The sequence below is a fragment of the Coturnix japonica genome, chromosome 4 (genome assembly GCF_054131305.1).
Source record: "Coturnix japonica strain WE chromosome 4, WE-NBRP24, whole genome shotgun sequence".
Classification (NCBI taxonomy): Eukaryota; Metazoa; Chordata; class Aves; order Galliformes; family Phasianidae; genus Coturnix; species Coturnix japonica.
Window position 1 is genome coordinate 77120404 of NC_140666.1, and position 20722 is coordinate 77141125.

The following is a 20722-nucleotide window of genomic DNA, read 5'->3' on the forward strand; positions in this document are numbered from 1 at the left end:
AACCATTTACAGACAGATGATATTATGAAAAAAACTAAGGCATCAGAAATTTTACGAGATAAACTGCTTAAAAATTTTTCCATAGGTACAAACGATTCATAACAAAATTTCTGAGATTATCCTTAAACTGCTATCATCACTACTCATTCTTTGCAGGGGATGGAGTGCTAGATCTCTCTACAAAGAAAAGCGCAAGGTTGGAAGAGCCAAAATACGATCCCTTGTGTTCTGAAAACTCGGTGTCTGGGTAAGCAACTTTTAGGACTCTCTTTGGCTGTTGTAAAAGAAAATTGAGTTTTCTCTTTCTTCTCTGAAGTCAGGTTTTATGTTCATAACATATTAGTATATACTGACACACACGCGTGGTTTGGTTTATATTTTGCTTTCAAAAGAATTTGTGTCATTCATAAGTGTGTGTCTATGTATATATCATATGTTTCATTTGTCTTTTTTATTTCTTTCTGTTTAAAGAAAAGTTATCAGAACAATCACCAAACTTTAGTTCATGTTACTAAAAATGAACTGAAAATTGATTACGTAGACGCAATTAAAATAGTAGGATGGTAGAAGAGAATGCAAATTTATTCTTTCAGTATTCACTTAGGAAACTGCAGTTTTTGACCAAAAAAATACCACATTAATATTAGATTTAAAATTCTTCAACTAACATGAACAAGTTAAATGACTATTATTTATAATACTCCTTAATATGAGCAAGAGAATGCGCGCGCGCGAGAGAGAGAGCTCTTAATCAACATACTTGTACTTACATCATGGTTCTGGCTATGGTGTGTTGTGGCAAATAGTTAAATTTCTTTATCCAGCAAGAAAAATGTTGCCTCTGCTGCAAGCTGCCACAAATCTAGAGAAATGCATTGTTTTGTTGGATTTTGTTATAGTTTTGACATCCTCCCATCCACTAGCCATAGCAGGACCCTTTTTGTCACCTGTACATCTTACAAAGTAACTTATTACAAATAGGAATACAATAGCAGTACTTGTTGGATGGTGTAAAAATGCATTTTATTAATTTGCTGATACAAAGAAGTTTTAAAAATCGATACGACTTTGTAATTAGCTGTAAGTAGTGGCTAGAAGTTCTTAAAACCGTGTTTCATTTTGCCAAAATGGACTTGATTGTTAACTACGACACTTTACCTTACGGTTGTAGAAAGCCTAGTTTGTGTAAGTCTGGGATGTTTGTGTGTAGTTATGTACTTATTGCTGCAAATTTTCTATGAGGGGGTTGACTCTTTTATTACTTGTTTAGCGGTAACGTCACGTTTCTACTAACAAAAACTTCAGGATTTGGGTATTTAATGGAACGTTAATTGTATAATTAAAATTATAACATTGTTGCTCTGCAAGCATGTGAACAAGGGAATATAGCAAGCACATGAGAATATTACCAAATACTGAGATAGGATATAAAGTTCTTGGAAGGGCTGCTATAGAAACCACCGTATGATTTTTGTTGCACTGTCCTACCAGAACTGTAACATTTTGCTAGGATAATCATTTAACTACCACATCTCAAAGGCTTAAAAGTATCAGAAGCAGTGATGTTACCGAAGCAAGGAGTATAATAAAGGAGTGGACCCTTCCCTTCCATAGCTGTGTGAGAGTCTCTCATACATCAGTTTACCATCGTTTCATTCCATCCATCCAGGAGACTACACAGACACAGAGAGGACTATGTGGAAAGAAGTGCTGAGTTTGCAGATGGTTTGCTCTCAAAAGCTTTGAAAGACATTCAGTCTGGAGCACTGGACATAAATAAAGCAGGCATACTTTATGGCATACCTCAAAAAACTTTACTTCTCCACTTAGAAGCCTTACCAGCAGGAAAGCCTGCACCTTTTAAAAACAAAACTCGAGATTTCAATGATAGTTATTCATTTAAAGACAGTAAAGAAACTTGTGCAGTCCTACAAAAAGTAGCCTTGTGGGCAAGAGCTCAAGCAGAGCGCACAGAAAAAAGTAAACTCAGTCTACTTGAAACCTCAGAATTAAAATTCCCAACAGCTTCCAGTTACCTCCACCAATTAACTCTGCAGAGAATGGTCACACAATTTAAAGAAAAAAATGAAAATCTCCAATATGAAACTACGAATCCTACTGTACAATTAAAAATTCCTCAGCTAAGAATAAGTTCTGTGTCCAAACCACAGTCTGATACTGCTGGTCTTCTGGATGTTATGTACCACGTTTCTAAAACCTCCTCAGTCTTAGAAGGATCAGCTCTTCAAAAATTGAAAAATATACTCCCTAAACAGAACAAAATTGAATGTTCTGGACCTGTAACTCACTCAAGTGTTGATTCCTACTTTCTGCATGGGGACCTCTCTCCTTTGTGTCTTAATGCTAAGAATGGGACGGTAGATGGAACCTCAGAAAATACAGAAGATAGTTTGGATCGTAAAGATAATAAGCAGCCAAGAAAAAAACGTGGCCGCTATCGGCAGTATGATCATGAAATAATGGAAGAAGCAATTGCAATGGTAATGAGTGGGAAAATGAGTGTTTCCAAAGCACAAGGAATTTATGGGGTACCTCACAGCACTTTAGAATATAAAGTAAAAGAAAGATCTGGAACATTGAAGACTCCGCCGAAGAAGAAACTCCGTTTACCAGACACTGGCTTATTTAATATGACAGATTCAGGGACTGGCAGCTGCAAAACTAGTAGCAAGCCTGTGTAGAATAATTGTTAGCAAATTGTTTTGTGTGTGTGTGTGTGTGTATGTATGTCTGTATACACACACAGTGTGAGAAATACATATGTTCACTCTGACAGGAGACGTGAAATGATACAGTTCAAAAACCACATACATGCCTTTTGAAAAATAGTTTTATTCAGGGTTTTCACTGTGGACAGAATTATAGAGTTCCTCACTTAATTCTGATAGTGTGTATTTAATATAATCCTTGTATAAATAGGTGAAAAGATTCAGGTTTTATTTAGTAGTCAATAGCATAAAGATGTTTTGGGAGAACGAGTATTTGTCATGTGAAGCATAATTTTTAATTGATGAAAAACCACTTTACCCATTCAACAAACCATCTTATTACAGAGATACACGATCTATGGTTAGCAAACTTACAAACTTCACAGAATACTTGCAGTAAGTTGTAAGTAACTCAGATGATACAAATCAAGGGATTTTTTAAAAAAGCTAGTTCCTTACCAGGAAGTGAATTTGTGAAGTATTAGTAGGATATAGTACATTCTGTGAAAGAAAAAGAAAAGTTAATTGTGACTTAAATATCCAATACAAGTAAGAAAGAAACATTTCTTTACTAAAAATGTGTGTTAGCAGGCATAAACTGCATCTTTTATCATTTTAAGAAAATTTTGTTGGTGGTTTAGAAAGAAATTGGTGTTTACAAAGTGTACACTTACGAAACCCGAGAAATTACTGTAGTTATAGAATTATTAAATAAGAAATAAGATGGAATACTTAAGAGCATAACATAATTTAATCCTTATCATAATTTTCTTTTAGTTTGAAAAATAAGGTGACCTATAAGGTTTCAAAAGGAAGTTGAAATGCGACTTAGAGCATGTTCATAAGGTGCACAGAATGAGCTTGAGAATGGTTTTTTGTTTTGTTTTGTTTTCTTTAAATGTGCTGGTTAGTTGATGTTATGACTACTTAAAATTTATTTCAGGATTGTGTCACACTCCTACTGAAAAACCTCACTGTAACTGTAATGTATTTGCTGCTGTGACATTTCAAAACCTTTTCAGTTTATCAAGATGAATACCAAGTTACATTATCATTTTGCTAATAACCAAATTTGCAGTTCAGGGTCTTGATAGAAATACAAATATTAAACAGTGAAGCTGTTTTAAACTTTCAATAATATAAATTCTTTATAAATTTGGTAGTTAGAAGTTAGGCAGTTCACTTTAAATACATAACTTTTAATAGACTATAAGGGAGACCAATTACTTTCATATTACTGTTTTTAAATGGATTTCAAAGTATTCACACTGGACTTTATATCAATTTTTTCATGGACTATCACAAAGTATGTGTCTGCATATGAAGAGCAGGGACTTGCTTCATATATTCGACACAGAACATAAATGCCCTTTTCCTCTCAAAATGTAATTATGTCTGTATGCATATAATTTGAGATAGAAAAAGACTATTCTTCAGCTTTTATACATTTGGTGCACATTCGTACATATTGTCAATTTTTTCTTTCGCACTTAAATTTTCACCTGTGTAGGTTAATGATAAAAGAAAGGGGACATTAGATACATACGTGCTACATCAGGTAACTTGATTTTTAAACGAATTTGCCATTAAAGTCACTGGATAGCTTACTTGCAACATTAGTGGCAAAACCTCGTCCATATTTATTAACCTTAAATAAGAGTTTAAACTTTAAAATAGAGTAATCCATAAGAATTCAAGTGAAACTGCACAGACAGTGTATCACTTTTTTGGTCTCTCAGATCTATACTGAATCTTCAGTGGTTAAGGTTTACTTGCATATTTCAAAATGAATCCTTTTTTAAGCAGAACTGTACCTGATAACAAGGTCAAAAACAGCAGGTGTCAGGGTCATCTTTCTTTTTAAAAGAATTAAGCCATATTTTGTGAGGGCCAGAGGAATTAAATTGTCAATGCATCCCCACTGGAAAGTGAAGTTGAAAAAAACGTTAAACGTTAAAGTTCTGTTTTACTTGCAAAACTTTGGGATTTCAATACATTGCCTAACGTTTGTACCATACTGATGTTTTTTACTCCTCAGACAGCATTATAAATTTGAGTCCGAAGTTTTTATTGAAGGCAAGTGACAGTACTCTTTTTATATTGTTTAGAAGATGACCTGACCAAAAATTTAACAGGATTCATAAAATCAGGGATCATTTTACTATTGACTTAACAGTGCTCAGTAGTTTTGTAATGTAATATTATAATTAATTTTCAACATTTTAGTACTTGTATTTATTTTTTGGTCAGAAATAGTATATTAAAATATTTTTTGATAGTTTATAGATGATACTCAACCTGTAAGTGTTTAAAGGAACAGAATTATTTGTTTCTAATTATTAGGCTAACCTTTGATTACACAACTAAGGAAAGGCAGGGAAACGTGTAGATTCTCCTTCCCCAACCCCTATGACTCCACTAAATGTCACTTAAATTACACACTTTGAACTGTTTTATAAATTCTGTTATCAGTCACTACTTAGTAATTGACAATTTCTGAAAATCCGTGTTTCAGCAGAATTTTAAATGAAGGTGAAAGCAAGCCCTACATGCTTTCTACTTATTTGAATGTTTCTCAAGTATTTTATATTAAAAAACAGTGCCTCTGTTTTTAGAACTACTGCTCAGTAAAGCTGTTTAAACCATTTCTGGTAGCTAATGACAATTTTATATTAAATTGTATATTAACTTTAGTGAGACTGATTTTTTTAGTTGTTTACAGTACAAATACTTGTATTTGTTTTTTAATTGCAGTATTTCCATTGTCGCAGTAATTTAGTAAAACTCTGTGGCTGCCTTGATTTTTGACAGATTTTTGTTAACTGATTTTTAGGCAATTAGTTATATTTATGCATAAATCAATTGCACTATAATTCATGAATTATTTATTACAATATTTTCTAATGAATTCCATGTATTTGTCTTGTGTTGTAAATGTACTGTAATTCTGTTTCTTCTTTGTGTTGTTATATTCCTAAATCTAATTGTATGAATTTAATTGTTTAGTTAACGTGTTTCTACGTTGTAATTTGTAGTAAAGCACTTCAATGCTTTTGCACATAAATTTACAACACTGATGTGTGATTGATTTGCTCATTCAGTAAAAAAAGAAAAAAAGAAAAAAAAGAAAAAGAAATGAAATCCTGTACGCTGACTCATTTGACTTACTCCCGAGGCATTCGTTTATTAGCAGTGGCATAAGAGCAAGACCTGTACAAATTAAGCATTTAATGGCTAGTTTACTCTGAGAATTCTGTATAGCAGAGATAATAGCTTTCAGGTACGATGACTGCTTAGAATTGATGTATTATTCATTAATGAGAAGAATTTCAGAAAGCCAAAGAATCTGAATATAAAGTCAGTTTGCAGATACAAATGATCAAAAACTGCATAGACTTTAATGGAACTGAATTTTACTAATAGTGTAGTTAAGACATAGCTTTTTTTAGATGAACATGTTTACAAAGTCAGGAAACAAACGTTTCAGTAAGTACACATTTGTTTCTGTAGGAGTTCTGTGGTCCATATGAGTACTTGCAGTTGTGTTCTGTTCCTGTTCTGTTCCTCTTCTCAGTCTTCCAAGATGTTGCTAGATTGAAGGACGTCTTCCGGGAGTCCTCTAACAACACTTTAACCTGAGAGTTTATAAGGAGAAATAGTTGCATCTAAAATAATAGAAAGAAAGTCTAGTTCTTAGCCCTGTAACATCTCTGCCTTTAAGCCAGTTTTGGACTCCAGTCAGACATTAATCTATGGTAATAAGTGACCCTACCCTCAGCGGGGAGATAGCATAATTCCGTGCCTCACATTTTTCTTCAGGGATTTTGGGCACAAAAGGGAGCAGGAGAGCAGCAGGTATTAATCCCTTCCCTTCTAAGTGCCTCCATTTCCTACCTACTCTTGCCTTTTCTTCTTGTTGGTTTTGTTTTTTTTTGTTGCTTATTTGTAGGATGCGTTAGGCAGTTCTGTAAAGGAAGCATACAGTTGCAAAATAGTTCATTCTTCCTTCTATGGAATAAATGTTGAGCTGCTGTATGACAATGCAGAATTAATGGGCTTTATGGAAGAATTAAAGGAATTACAAAAATCTGAAATACAGTTCCACTGAAAAGCTATTCAAATTAGTTTGTTTGAATATGTAGACATCTCTACAGACACTCTTTTCAAACAAATGTGTTGCTTTAAAGCAGAATGAGCTCTTCTCCCAAATGCTGAGTAAGGCAGGGGTTGCTGTGTTCCCAGAAACAGGTCATTAAGAGCATGGTAGCATTTCACAATAGGTGAACTTGTCTGTCAGAAACTAACACGCATGAAGGGAAAGTGTTGTGTAGTTGTTTCATGCAAGGGCAGGTAACCAGGAGAGAAATATTATGAGAGTGTGCAGCATGTTACTTTGTAATAGATTGATCACAACATGGCAAATTCAGAGCTGTTTTAAGGCTTTTGGAATATGTGATTATTGACGTTGAGGAGGTTCTGGTTTTAGGGTTCTGGAAGTTTCTTCCACCGGTGAAATATCTGAAAGACGTATTACATTATGAATACAAGCAATCTCCATTAAAAGATCTCTAGTGAAACTTGATTAGGCTGAACTTGCAAGCCTGAAAAGGCAGAGATTTAGACTATAAAAGACTGTGCTGCACCCATCAGTTTGCAAATTAGTATGCAACCAATCTACTGTGATTTTTTTTTTTTTTTTTTCTTTTTTGTAGCTTTTTGATACGTTATTTCCTTGAAGTTATGTTGATGGGTAGGGCAATTTTTTATCTGTAACACTATTATTAGAATATGCTTTATTTTCACAAGTATAGTGATATATTTCAACACCTTGTGACTCCTGAATTTGTAGAATGATCTCTAATAAGATGGAACTAGAAGTAATGTTCTAATTCCTCAGCGCAGAGGTGTTTTAGAATCAGTTAAATCCTGACATAAAGTGTCCTCAAATGTTTTCATTTTAGATCACATGTGCAAAGAGGGTTTAATATTTTTATGCCTCCAATTTAAACATAATTGCAATTAGAATTAGTAGTACAACTACTATCTTAGACTTTGAGTTACCAATAATTACCTATTGATTTTTCAATATATTCTGTTTCATACTAAATATTTCAAGACAAGGAGAGAACATAAGGAATTATTATGCATAGTTGGCTGCTTTCAAGCTCTGGACTAGAAAATCTATATGGGACAATAAAACTACAAATTTGCATGTATAATTTCTATTAAAAAAAACCTGAAGCTGAAAGTTATTATTGATGTTAATTACATTGAGTATGAGCTAATTAAAAAATAGGTAACTTTTATATAAACATAGTACATTTAAATAATGTCTGTTATTCAAAACAGTTGTAATACCAAACAAAATTTAGTTATTCCAGAGTTCAGGCTTAAAAGGAAAAAGTTAAGCGAGGTAGTATTAGGTCAAAAGTTAGTGTCATGTTCAGAGTTTGGTGATATGTTTAAACAATACATACTTTTCTAAAACAGAATTCTTCTATGATTTTCTGGTCATGCAATTGGTTTCCGTAAAACATTTGAATTAGGTGTTAACTATCTGGTGATAGTTGCTATCCAATTTGTATTTAAATGAAGAAACACTTGTAATAATTTCTACCATGGAAATTTTTCAGCTTTTCAATATAAATGATTGATTAGGTAAGTAGTGACATTAGTTTTAATAAATGATTTTAAAAAATGAATTAAATAGTTAAGGTAGTGTCATAAGTGATTTTGAGTTAATATATTGAGAACAACTGCTCAGAAGTCTTTCTTAGAAATAGACCTACCCTGTATTTGAGATTTAATGGATATTCACTTTTGTCGGAACAGTTCTTTATTCCAGCGGTGATTCTCTCTCTCTCTGTATAGGGAAGGAATCTGTGTGTGTGCATATATGTGTATGCAATGTGCTGAAGAGCCCTTGATGCACCACTACAGTTTATTTAAATACTAGAAAGAAAATTTTTATCTGAAAATAGTAACAGTAGCAAAGTGGTTACTTTAAATTTTTCTGTGCACTTATTAATTGTTCTAGAAAGATGGAAAAAAACAAGTCATTAAAAGAATATTTAATGACTGTCCTAAGAGCATTCAATATGTTTTGGTACGTGAATATCTTAGAAGGTGTCTCAGGAGAGATGGATCCATTCTTGCCTCAGCCACAGTCTTGAATTGTGACCTTAGGCAAGTCATTTATCATCTCTCTCTGTACTTCAGCTGCTCAGTTTGTGAAGTGGCAGTAACACTGAACCCCCAGGTTCATGATGAGGTTTTACTTCATTAACAGCTAAGACAGTCTCAAATGTCAGGAAGTTAACGCTGCTTAATTACATTTAAATACAAGAAGTTGTGTTTTGAGCTATTGTTTATGTTCCATACCTCGGATTGTTTTTCTTCTTCTGGTAGGATTACTACAGCTACATCTAAGATGCACATCTTTTCTAGTGAAACTTGCAAGTTTGAGAGAGTTGTGAAAATAAAACAGAACTGTTTTGCAAACTTCACGTTTTTAGTCTCAAGCTTAGCCATTGTAACAAACAGTAGATATGGTGTTTTACTGTAATTTATGTTTTGTTTTGATTTGTTTTCATTTTCAGTTCAAGCTCAACAGCTGATGCAAATTCAGAGGAAACTACTAGTTTGGAAAAAGAAAAATCAGCATTAAACAAAGTTTTGGAGTCTTTTTGTTCATATCACTGGCAACAGACTTTGGCCATGTTAAAATTTTTAATGCAAGATGAAAATATTCCTCTAGTTTGCAGTTGCAAACAGACACATTCAGTCCACTCTGAATCTCCCAGTTTCCTTACTGAAGAAGATGTTCATGTTTCATTTTGCAATTGCAAAGGACATATGATAACAAAAAGGTGCTGTTTACAAAATCAAATCCCAAACACTTATTTACCACCTCTGCCTATTTGTATTAAAGATTTCCATTCTTTGTCATGCCAAGCTGTAGCAATTGGATGTTTTAAGACCATGGTGAACAAAGCATGTAGTTCTCATAAGTATTGTGCTGAACAATTGCAAAATTCTACCAAGCATTCTGTGAAAGCAGTAGCATGTGCATCTTCATTTAAGGACTGTGATCTGTTAAACAGCATTAAAAATTCAAATAGATCTCGCAGCCCGTCACCGCCACCACTGTCACCTGTGCAGGATAAAGAATTTGAGACAGTGGAAGGATCAATCATGGATTTTCCAGTTTTAGACAATAACAAGCCTGAAATATCGATCAACCAGCCTCCATACCTCTTGCCAGCTGAAGGAAGCAGTGGAGAATTTGAATATGAAAACCAAACTTGTGGAGGAAAAGTAACTGAATATTCAGTTGGAACATCGCAATCAACAGATGAAGACAACAATTATACAAATTCTGAGAAGGCTGAGAAAGGTGAACATGCCATTTTCCAAGACTTAATGGATCGTATTAATGAAAAGTTAAAGTCAATAGACACCACAGATATAGCAGCAATTCCTGTAAAATATTCTAGCAGTGACAGGGCACCAGAAAACGATGTAAAATTTGGAGACTTTATAGCCTCCCTTTTGCATAACGCAAAGGCAAGCGATTATAGTTTTATGGAATTACTTCACCAACACGATAAGCAAATGGAAAATAAAATAATCCAAACAAGATTTCGGAAGCGTCAGGAAACTTTATTTGCAATGTATAATTCTCCTGATTCACCATATATTCGACGACAGTCTTTGCAAATTAAGAGGCAGCTTGCAAGCCTTGATGAAACTCTTGTAAAAAGAAAGTCAATTTCTGAAAGAAATGCAAAGAAATCTGCAAAGAATTTTGATAAGTTATACCCAAACAAAAGGCACAGGTTAACCGTGATAGAAGATAAAGCTTTGCAATGTCTTGAAAGTAATCCGTATATGAATTGCCATACCAAACAAGTATGTTTTCCAGTACGCCAAACAGAGTCTTTCAAACTACCTCTTGCTAATTTTCAAACCAGCTCTGACTTTCTAGTTCTTTCAGAAGATAGTGCTTTTGCAGCCAACCAGGCTAAATGTGCAAAAACTCAAGGAGATTTTGCAACTCTAAAAGAGACTGATCAGATTCCTCTGCATGGGGAAAGTAACAGAACCCCGGGCAGAACTAAACGCAACGTTGTGCCTCCTGGATGGTACTCTGTGTATGTAACAAACAATATTGTATTCAGAAAATCATCTGATGCAAAAAAGTCTTTGGAATGTTTGGAAAAAATGCAGATGAATGAAGATGTCCATGCTGAAAGCTGCTGCAACATAAATATAAGCAAAATTGTGAGAGACACAAATCTGCAAGTTGTTGTGGAGCGTTTAGAAGATACAATTAACTTAGCTAAAAAGGCTAACAGCTCATGGTTGAATAGTTACAAAATAAGCCAAAAAGTAAAAGATAATGATTATGAACAGGTTATGAGCCCACTTGCTAGAAGAGACTTCCCTTTCAGTGTGGGTGAAATGGGATGCACAGGACAAAGCTTTCTTCCACATTCACATTTGTCAAACAGCAATAAAGGCAAAACTGTGTGTGTGACAACAAGCAAGCAAGAAATGGTTATAGATCAAGAAATTAATGGCAGCCTTTTGAAGTCTCTGAGCATTGATTCATCTAGTTCTACGTCCAGCAGTGAGGCCTTGCATACAACTTCTGAAGCTAGGGAAATACCGTCTTCCTTAAGCTACTCAAGTCCTGTTAAGCTTATGTTTGTCTCAGAGGTTAATAGCAGTGAAGGCGTCAAATATACTTTGACATCTGCAACTACATCTTGTAAAGGAAGTGCAGATATTTGTTCATTTCAGGGGTACACAAGCACTGTGTTAGAGAAACAGACCACAGAGAATCTTTCTCATGCAATTTGTGTCAATGATTTTGAAAACAGTGCCAAGGAGGAATCAAGCTGTGCTTGTGCAGAAGCAATTACAGACTCCTGTGCAGTTGGTCAAACTAACTTAAATGACTCAAAACAAAATGAAGTTGCAGAGAAATTAAGCAATAGTGGTGAATCTGTTTTAAAAAGAAAGCCTGGTAGACCAAAGAAAATAGGTCCTCAAGTTGTTAAGCAGGTTAAGAGACCTATTGGGCGGCCTCCAAAACCAAAAGTAGATATAACTGAAAGGAGAGAATGTAGAGCTGAACTCAACAGCGATGGTAAAAGTACCAAATCTGATGCGTCAGTAATAGAAGAAGTTAACAGCAACAAAAATATTACTGTGACAGTTGTCTTTGGCAGGTCAAGAAGAACTAAAAGACATGTTTCTGAGAGTAATCTAAATGTAATCAGCACTCAGCCCAGAGAACAGGTTGACTTCATTTTTGCCAATGACCACAGCAAAGTGAGGCATAGCACAGAAACTGAAAATGCTTTGACTGAAATAGTGAAAGCCTTACAGAATTCTTCTACTGAAAGCGTGGTCTCTGGTTATGACTACGTTAGACCTATCAAGAGCAACTTCACATCACCACATCCTTGCAGCAACAGTATACGGCCAGTTAAGAAACCATTAACTACCATTCGAAAACCTGGCCGGCCAGCAAAAGTAAAGATCTCTGGCATATCTGTGACTGTTAATAGAGTTTCACCTCAGGAAAGAAAAGTGAGCATTAGCAACTGTTTGCCTCCTTTACAACAGCAGAGCTTGTTAGAAAAAAACATATCGCAGGAGAGAAACAATCAGCTGTGCAGTAATATGAGTCAAGTAAAGAGCGTGCAGAAAGATTCTAGAGAAGATGGATCGAACAGTGTTACTACAACGGTGCCAAGAAAACGTGAGATTCCATTGAGACACTCTGTTAGAGACAGAAAGCCCTCATTGCATTTCTTACATTCATTAGCATCCTCTAGTGCATTTACTTGTAGAAGTGCCTTGCTGCATAAATCTTACAAACTCCATTTGAGAAAAGCTAAAGATCAAAAGGAAAAACGTAGGCAATCAAGTCAGAGCGTGACATCTACGGATACCTCAGAAATGAGAAATTCAGGAAATTCAGAAAAGAATTCTGAGGACGGTGATTTTGGGCCCATTAATGATGTGTCATCGGATCCCATTTTTTCATCAAAGCCTTCTCTCAGGTGGTGGGCTACTTCCGCTTCAAGTGACACTTTAATGGAAGAACTAAATAATAGATTTGAACAGATAACTAATACCTGGTTGCGAGTGGGGGGAAATGAGTTTGATAAATGTGTATGTGAAAACAGGGATCCCACTGAACAAGACTGTAACAGTGAAATGTCAAACCCTTTAGACTCCTGCCTTGTAGATATCGAAACATCACCTATAAAAATGCTTTTTCAGAAAAAGTGTAACATGAATGAGCTCTGCACCTGGTTTATGCAAACTACAGAAACACAGTCTCTCTCACTAGTGAGAAAGGCAAATGCTCGCAATCCTTTAGAAGTAGTTAGTACTAGGGACATAAAGATGGAAACTAAGCAATCTGATCTTAGTACTTGCCTTTTCAGAAAGCACTTTAAAAAGTTTGCACTATCCTCTCCTTCAAAACCAGCAGGGAAGCTACAAATATTACATAATATGGTGAGGTCTCCAGTTTTAAGCGTGAAAAATAATTTCACGTTAGCCAGATTAAAAAGAAATGAATTTAAAAAGTTACAGCATGATACGTGGGGACAAACCAAAAAAAAGCTGTATTGCCAGGCTCCTGGAGGCTGGAAATCAAAAAAGAAAAATTTACAGCTTTTTTGCCAAAGCCAGTTGTTTAAAAGTACAAGTGGGGAAAGCGGTGATGGAATGCCTGTGCTCCAGGAAAAAAATACAGTAGAAATCCAGCCCACTCAAGCTTTGGTAGAATCTCAGAGTAGCCTCTTGCCAACTGAGAATGAAGCCAGAGATGCATTTGTTCAACAGATGATGGGACCTTCTGACTTTAACCCACATCCCGGTTTAGCAAACATACTTAAGTCACACGCAGAGACAAATGGAACAATTCATTGCCAACAGAATGTTAGAAAAGGACAAAGCCAAGATAAACTGTTTCCAAATACATGGAAAGCCAAAACCTTTAAAGATTGTAGAATATTTCTGAGAAAAATCAACCATATTGAGCAACGCAATTCATTTAAGTTAAATAATGTCATTTATTCTCCTGAAGCTGTTGAAAGTAAAAGCCATCAGGCCTATTTGGAAGAAAAAAGACATCCTCTTTTGAGGTCCCACTCTACTAAGCAAAACGCATTAAAGAAACAAGAGAACGAAATGGAAGCACCTAAAGGATCTAATTCTTCTAAAGTGACTGAAAGACTGGATGACCAGTTTCACAGCAGAGAATTAAGTAATGGTGTAAACCATGATGATAATCCTGCTGGTAGTTCTGAAGTTCTTATCAGAATAAACAAAAGAAAAAGTCCACAATGGGAGACCACTGATACAAATGTAAGAAAAAGGCATAAGAGACAATCATACAGTAGTGGACAAATGGCAGCTTATTACCCAAAGTGCCAAGTAGGTAAGTTCCTGTTCCCCCCCTCACCTTAAACTGCAATCTTAAATAATTAGAGAGGTCAAACAATGAAGCACTTTGGAGTTTTTAAATGATATTCATATTAATTTCTGAGTAGTAATGAAATTAAACATAGCAGATTAATTCAGAAATGCAAATTCAACACATATAAAATATTTTACGCTACTTTACAGTCATAATAGGTTTGTTACAGTCTTTTATGGCTATAGCATGGCAAGATGAAAGGAAAAAGCTAAGTAATACAGTCCACAGAGACAACAAATCGGTTCTGACATAATGAAGTCGGTGGCAGCTGGTTATTAATTTCAACACGAAGAATTTCATTCCATGGTGTAGCTTCTCATGTCCTGAGGAAGGGTAAATTATAAAACAAAACAGAAATTGAGTTTATTAACCAACAGAGTTGTTTCAAAACAAAACTTTTTTTTTTTTTTTTTTTCCCCACTTAATTATTTCTAATGTAAATCTGTAACGGTTTTGTAATTAAGTGGTAAAAAATAGTGCTATGTACTTCTGAGAAGTATTTGTTCAGAGATCCGTTTTAGTATCCGTTCAATGCCAAATGAAATATGCTGACTCTAAAGGGTTTGTGCATTGAATCCTTACAGAACGATTTCATATACAAAGTTATTCTAGTTGAGTACAGTATGCAGTTATCATGCTGAATGCATTTGTTTGGAATGTTTTTAGGCTAGTATAAATTCAATCTATTCTTAAAAGTAGGTATTTATAATACATTGTTATACAACTGTGATCTCAGAAAGGCTGGTATGTACTTACAAAGAGGGTACATGTGTGAAATTATTTCTTGTATGTAGCGAAAAGATCTCCTTAAACAGAAGTCTCAACTAATTCCAATAAAATAACTAAGATTTCAGTTATCCACGTAAGCAGCAAAAGAGTTCTGCGGAAGGAATTCAATTACTGCAGAAATACTTGTTTTTAGAAACAACCCTGTGTGAGCTGATCTGACTTTATTACCCAAAGAAAAAAGGAAAGATTTGGAACATCAGAACAAAATCTTATGTCCCCCTTTGTATTCTATACTGTAGAAAACAATCCCAGATAATAAACTGAGGTATGAATTTAAGTTGTAATATAAACAGTATTATGGCTCTTTGTATACTTTATTTCTTTTGTGCTTTATGTAATATTAATCTCATTCAGTGTAATCATACAGTGCCTTTCTGAGGTACAGAGTTTTTTACATTTATGCTATTATTTTTAACTTACTGATTTGGGGCCAGATAACGTAAAAAGAAAAAAAATTAAAAAAAATAAATATTATTTTTAAGAAGTCCAGAGTTTGACAGAAAGTTGCTATAGAAAATGCTAGAACTAGAAAAGGAAAGAGTAGCATCTGTCTGTTTCTTTTTACCGATGAAGAAAGAGCTCTCTCTTCTTTTTATTTTGTAATTTTGACTGTAGTCAAGAAAATTTTGCATTCAATTTATATTTAATTTTTTTCTTGCTATAGCAATGTAAGACCTATTACTGTGATATGGTCTCATGTTAGTTTTAATTGGGACTCTATTTTATTCACCTGATAACTTTCCTCTCATAGTTTTGGATCTTTGGAAAAATCTGATAACTATTTTACATTTCTTCATTTACGATTTTTGTTTATTTTTCCTCTTACTCATAGTTAATCATATCAATTGTTGTCTTTAGAGTGGATGTAACAGAAAGTTCCTTGATAAAGGAAATGTTAAAAGACAAAGAATTATGATTCTGGAGCTTTCTCCATGCTTGTAGATCTGTCTTTTTTCAGGGTACTGTTTTGGTATAGAAGTTGTCTTGTTTTGGCATGTTGATTCAACATTGTGTACTGTCTGCACTAGCTAAGGAAATCATAACAATATTTTTAGTCTAGCAAATAGTTACTGGCTAAAAAGAAGGAACATGATTTCTAGCTGTGCATGCATGCATTTTCAAACATAGTTCCTTCATCTGGAAGTTTAATGCACATGAAAGCGTCATTACTTGTTCATATGTTCTTTGGACTGTATTATTGTTGATGTGGTATCATAATTTATACCATCATTCTGTTGTCATGCTTGAAATGTTCTTGTGGTGATGCGGTCAATATTTAAAGTTTTTCTTCAAGTTTTACTGATCTTGGTGTGTTCTTAAAAGATGGAGCTATTGTGATGCTGGTTTATTATGAAGCATTGTGGCAAGCAGGCAGAATGTTGTCAGATTTTTGTGTATACTTATTCTTGTTGAAACCTACAAGTGGAATTGTCAATGAGTTCCTACGGTTCAAGGTAGTACCAAGAAACAAGAACTAGCCATGCACTCAGTACAACAAGAGAAGAGAATGAATCATCTTTTATTTTTTACACTGCCAGTTTTATTCAAAGTAAGGTTTAATGAGTGATAAACAACAACTCGATTTCTCAGCTGTTGCTTCAACAATGCATTTATGTGTCAAGGGCAATTCCTTTATACTGTAGATGTATGTTGTGATCGTTTAAATTACTTTTTGTAAGAACACTGAAACGTGATTTCTTTGCCACCACAACAGTAAATTGTGTTAAAAATCATCTTGGAGAGCATTTATGTTTCTTTCCATGAGGATGGTTCAGACCACGCTCCTGTGCTTTGGAGTCAGCCAGGCTTAATCCTAAAAGCTTCAGTAGAGCCAAGCTAAAATGAGAGAAATAATTATCCTTCAATAAAATGGAATGCAATAAAAGACAATGAGAATATCATTGATATATTTTTAAAATATATGTGAATTTATCAGAGCTGGAAAGATAATCATAGACCTACTGCAGCAGTGGGCAGTATTGCATGCTGTGATGACGTGACATACCTGCCCACTTAGCCTTTGTATTGGGCTGGGATCTCACACAGAAGAGATTAAAAAGTGTGTTCTGATAATAATTTGTCTTTTCTGCAAATAGTCGGGAGTTTCAGAGTGAAATTTGAACATATTTCATTGGCAGAGAATATAAATTTTCAATTTCAATTTTTCACTATATTTGAATGATGTTTTAATATATCTTACTGAGTTCCGGTTAGCTTGACACTTAAAATGAGAGTTTGCTAATCTTTGTAGTCATTTCAAAGTTGACTTCAGGAGTCATGAATCAAACTGAAACCTGGATATTTTAAGGAGTCTTACTAACTATTCTCTTGACTCTGTGTGTGTAAGGTAACCTCTTTATTATTGTGACAACAAACAAAATTTTCCTCAAACGATGCTTCCCTTGACAGACTTGTATTTTTTTCAAATTGGGAGGCAATTCTGTGTGAACCTTTTGTATACGTGAGTATAAGTATGGCATTAACACTGCAGTGTTATTACTTATTTGACTTACAGTGGTCCAGTCCAGCAGAAAAGGCTATACAATATGAATAACTTCTACTACTGTAGAAGATATTGCAATGACCTAGTAACAAAAACGAGGTTTTTATGAAGTCTCCCCAGCTCTCTCTTTCACAAGGGAGAATGTTCCTGATACAAATGTAAAATATTACATGAGGTAAAGTGCAAGAGAGAAACCGAAACTGCTGACTTCAAGAAACACTTTTTAACAGCTGTATCTTAGCTCTTTTCTCAAAGACTTTTCATAAGAAGTACTTAGCTTCAGGATGGTTCGTCTATGGCACAGATGGAAATTTTCATAACTGTAATTGCAAGACAGTAAGTTACTTTTTCACACAGACATGAAACAAAGTAAGAAAACTGAAAGCATAGAAAAAGTAGTGAGAAGAATGACTACTCATTAAGTGAACTGTTCTTAATGCAGAAGTATTAAAGCAGAAATGTAGACTTGATTTATAATTGACTACACGTGTAATAAATCCTGCCTCATATTTAACTTAATGATCTGTGCCTCATTCCCCTGAACACAGTGCAGTGGCTGTAATACCACAGTCTGATACTTCAGCTTCTTTTACACCACGAATCTCCATAAGCCATGAGCAGTTATGTAGTCCTTGAAAGGCTTCCTCCTTCCCTCTGCTTCCTCTCCCATCACAGGACCTAGTGAACAGAACCACTGACAAGCTGAGAGGGGTATAAATGTTGGGTGCTGTTTTCAGTTGTGATCATTTACATACCACCTTGGGATATGCTGTCTGTCATGCTTTTTGGAAGGTTCTGAGCTTATTTGAATGGAAGACTTATTTCAAAGAACACAACTCAAGTCTTCCATTTCTTCCACCTGGCAGGAAATTTCAGTATATGCTTTTATGTAGGATTTATGTACTCGGTTTTACTAAGATATTTTTCATTACATTCTGTATTGTTACATCATTTTAATTCAGTTTCCTCCAAAACTGAGAATTTTATGCATTCTTATTTCTTCTCAATTCAGAGAAAAGTGATAGATTTTTAGCTTTGTGTAGGGTATTGATTTCACCATCTAAATGTGTCTTTTTGTTCTTGCTTAATCCATTCTCAGCAAAAGAAATTGGTAGTCTTACAAGGCCTGCCCAGCAGTTTTGAAGATGAGTACTCAGTGGTCTTTAATTACACTCAAAAAAGATACATTTTGAATTTATAAAGCAGGGGGAAGACTTAGAGTACCGATAAGACTGAGCTATTATTTGCATGTCTTCTTGGGTAGATTTTCCCTCCTCTTTCCCCCAGTCAACAGACTCTCCTTGGATGATCAGAATCCTTCAGATTCTCAGGCCTAATAGGCTGCTGCATTAATTAACAGTTCACCCTTTAAAAAGCACTCTCCTTTCGTTTTGCTATAACTGTGGAATTACGCTTTACAAACATTGTTTAAACAAAAGTTGGGAGCAATAGAAGTTCTTTTTTTTTAGTGTTTCATTAGCAGCACTCTAAGCACTGTTTGCAGTGCTGTGCAGAGCTGTGATGGATCCTATGAACTTATCTAAAATTTTGTTTCAGTTTAGGTAAACAGATGCTATTAGAAATTACATTTCTGGTTTTTTCACGTTCCTTCTTAATGGAATTTATTCTGTTTCACGTTCCTTCTTAATGGAATTTATTCTGTAACTAGGTACTAATTTAACATAAATAGATTCCGGGCGTATTCTAAGGATGGCATTTTCTTTAAGGCAACAGCTCTTATTTCCAAGCTGTATGTTTGTGAATGCCAAAACAGTTTTGCAGAAGCTGCAGAATTATCAGTGCAGTTTCATTCTATTTTTAACTTCTTATTTTTCATTGTGTACTTCAGCTGTTTTCTGATTTACACCTGATAGGTTTGTAATATCTATCAACAGGAGTTCAGTCAGCCTTCATCATAGATTTCTTCAAATCCAAGTATGGAAAATCTCTTCTGAGTAGTCACGACTAATTTTTAATCCACCTTTTCTTAAGAACAGGTAACTCTAATTTTTTTCCCTGCAGAAGAAAGATGTCTTTTCCAAGGCAGGCACATATGTAGGCTTTGTCTTCCTGGCTCCTTGCTTTTGGGCCAACAGCTCTGGACTCCTCGGAATGCTAGAATAGTTTCTGTTGGTGCTCTTGTGGAACAAGCCTGGCAATTTCTGTCTCTCTTTACATTTTTTCTTAACTGAACAAAGGGTGCCTTTTTCTAATGATTTCTTGCATGTTGTAGATGTGTCAAGTTCTAAATTGTTCTTCAGTGTTCTCTGGTATAACGGTATCTGTTGCTCTATTAAGTATAAATCTATATCTAGTAAGACATTTGTATTTTCTGGGACCTAAGTTTGTTTTCTGTATGCTGTTCTTGTCAGTCTGGCAGGTTTCACTTTCCTCTTTCAGTAATCAAACTTGACTTCTGTCTGCATTCATCTTTATCTGTTCCTTACCAAAAATGAAACGCACACAAACATTTCACAGATATTTCTTTCAGTGGCTCTGCCAGCTCAGCCGCTCTCTGTCTTCTTACTTCACTCTCCTTTCAGTCATACAGGTGAAGAACCTGTTCTTTTACTTTTTGTCACAGTCTATCCATAAGAGGGGCAAGAAGCTTGATTTATTTCTTGCTTTTTCTTCAGTGATGACCAAGGTTAGGCTTGTCAGTAGAAATTGTCTTAATGTAACACTTCTCTTAACATCCTTTCAAGAACATAAGCCTATTCATTTCTGCTTGGTTTTCAGTGTTTTAGATCAGTTGCACATTTTTAAGCCATTGGTGAGTAGCATTCTTCATATTTTCTAAGCAGTTCGTAGGTAAGTACTCTTAATTTTTTATTTTATTTTGTGGTCCTGCTGGGAATTAGGCTGAAAGTTCCACATTTCATATTAGAATACACTCATACGTAAAGACTTAGGGGCACTTAGTGAAGTCAGTCTTTTAGAGTGGGTGTTGTCACAGGTTCCTCTTACCATCATATAATCACGAGATTATATTTGGCATTTTACTGATACAGTATGTGTCAGTCAGATACTTGTGCATTTCCAACCATCAAAATCATGATTATTTACTTAAAATAATGCATTCTTCTCCTGTATATGAAATGTAAGCCTAGCAAAAATTCTAGCAGCTGCAATACGACATTTTTCTTACTTGGAAATCCAAAGCAGTCTGACTCTATGCTATGCTGAGCTATGGGT

The 20722-nt window shown here is 34.8% G+C and overlaps 1 protein-coding gene across 4 annotated transcripts in view; it reads left to right on the forward strand.

Moving 5' to 3' along the window:
- Window positions 1–20722, forward strand: part of LCORL (ligand dependent nuclear receptor corepressor like) — a 67469-nt gene that overhangs the window by 40177 nt on the left and 6570 nt on the right. Inside the window, exons 6-7 of one of the 4 annotated variants that reach the window (XM_015862622.3) lie at window positions 157–247; window positions 9329–14196. In XM_015862622.3, the coding sequence (XP_015718108.2) occupies window positions 157–247; window positions 9329–14196 (4959 nt within the window). Of the gene's footprint in view, window positions 1–156; window positions 248–1669; window positions 5871–9328; window positions 16758–20722 lie in introns of those variants that run through there. The other 3 variants (XM_015862621.3, XM_015862623.3, XM_015862625.3) reach the window with 3 other exon arrangements.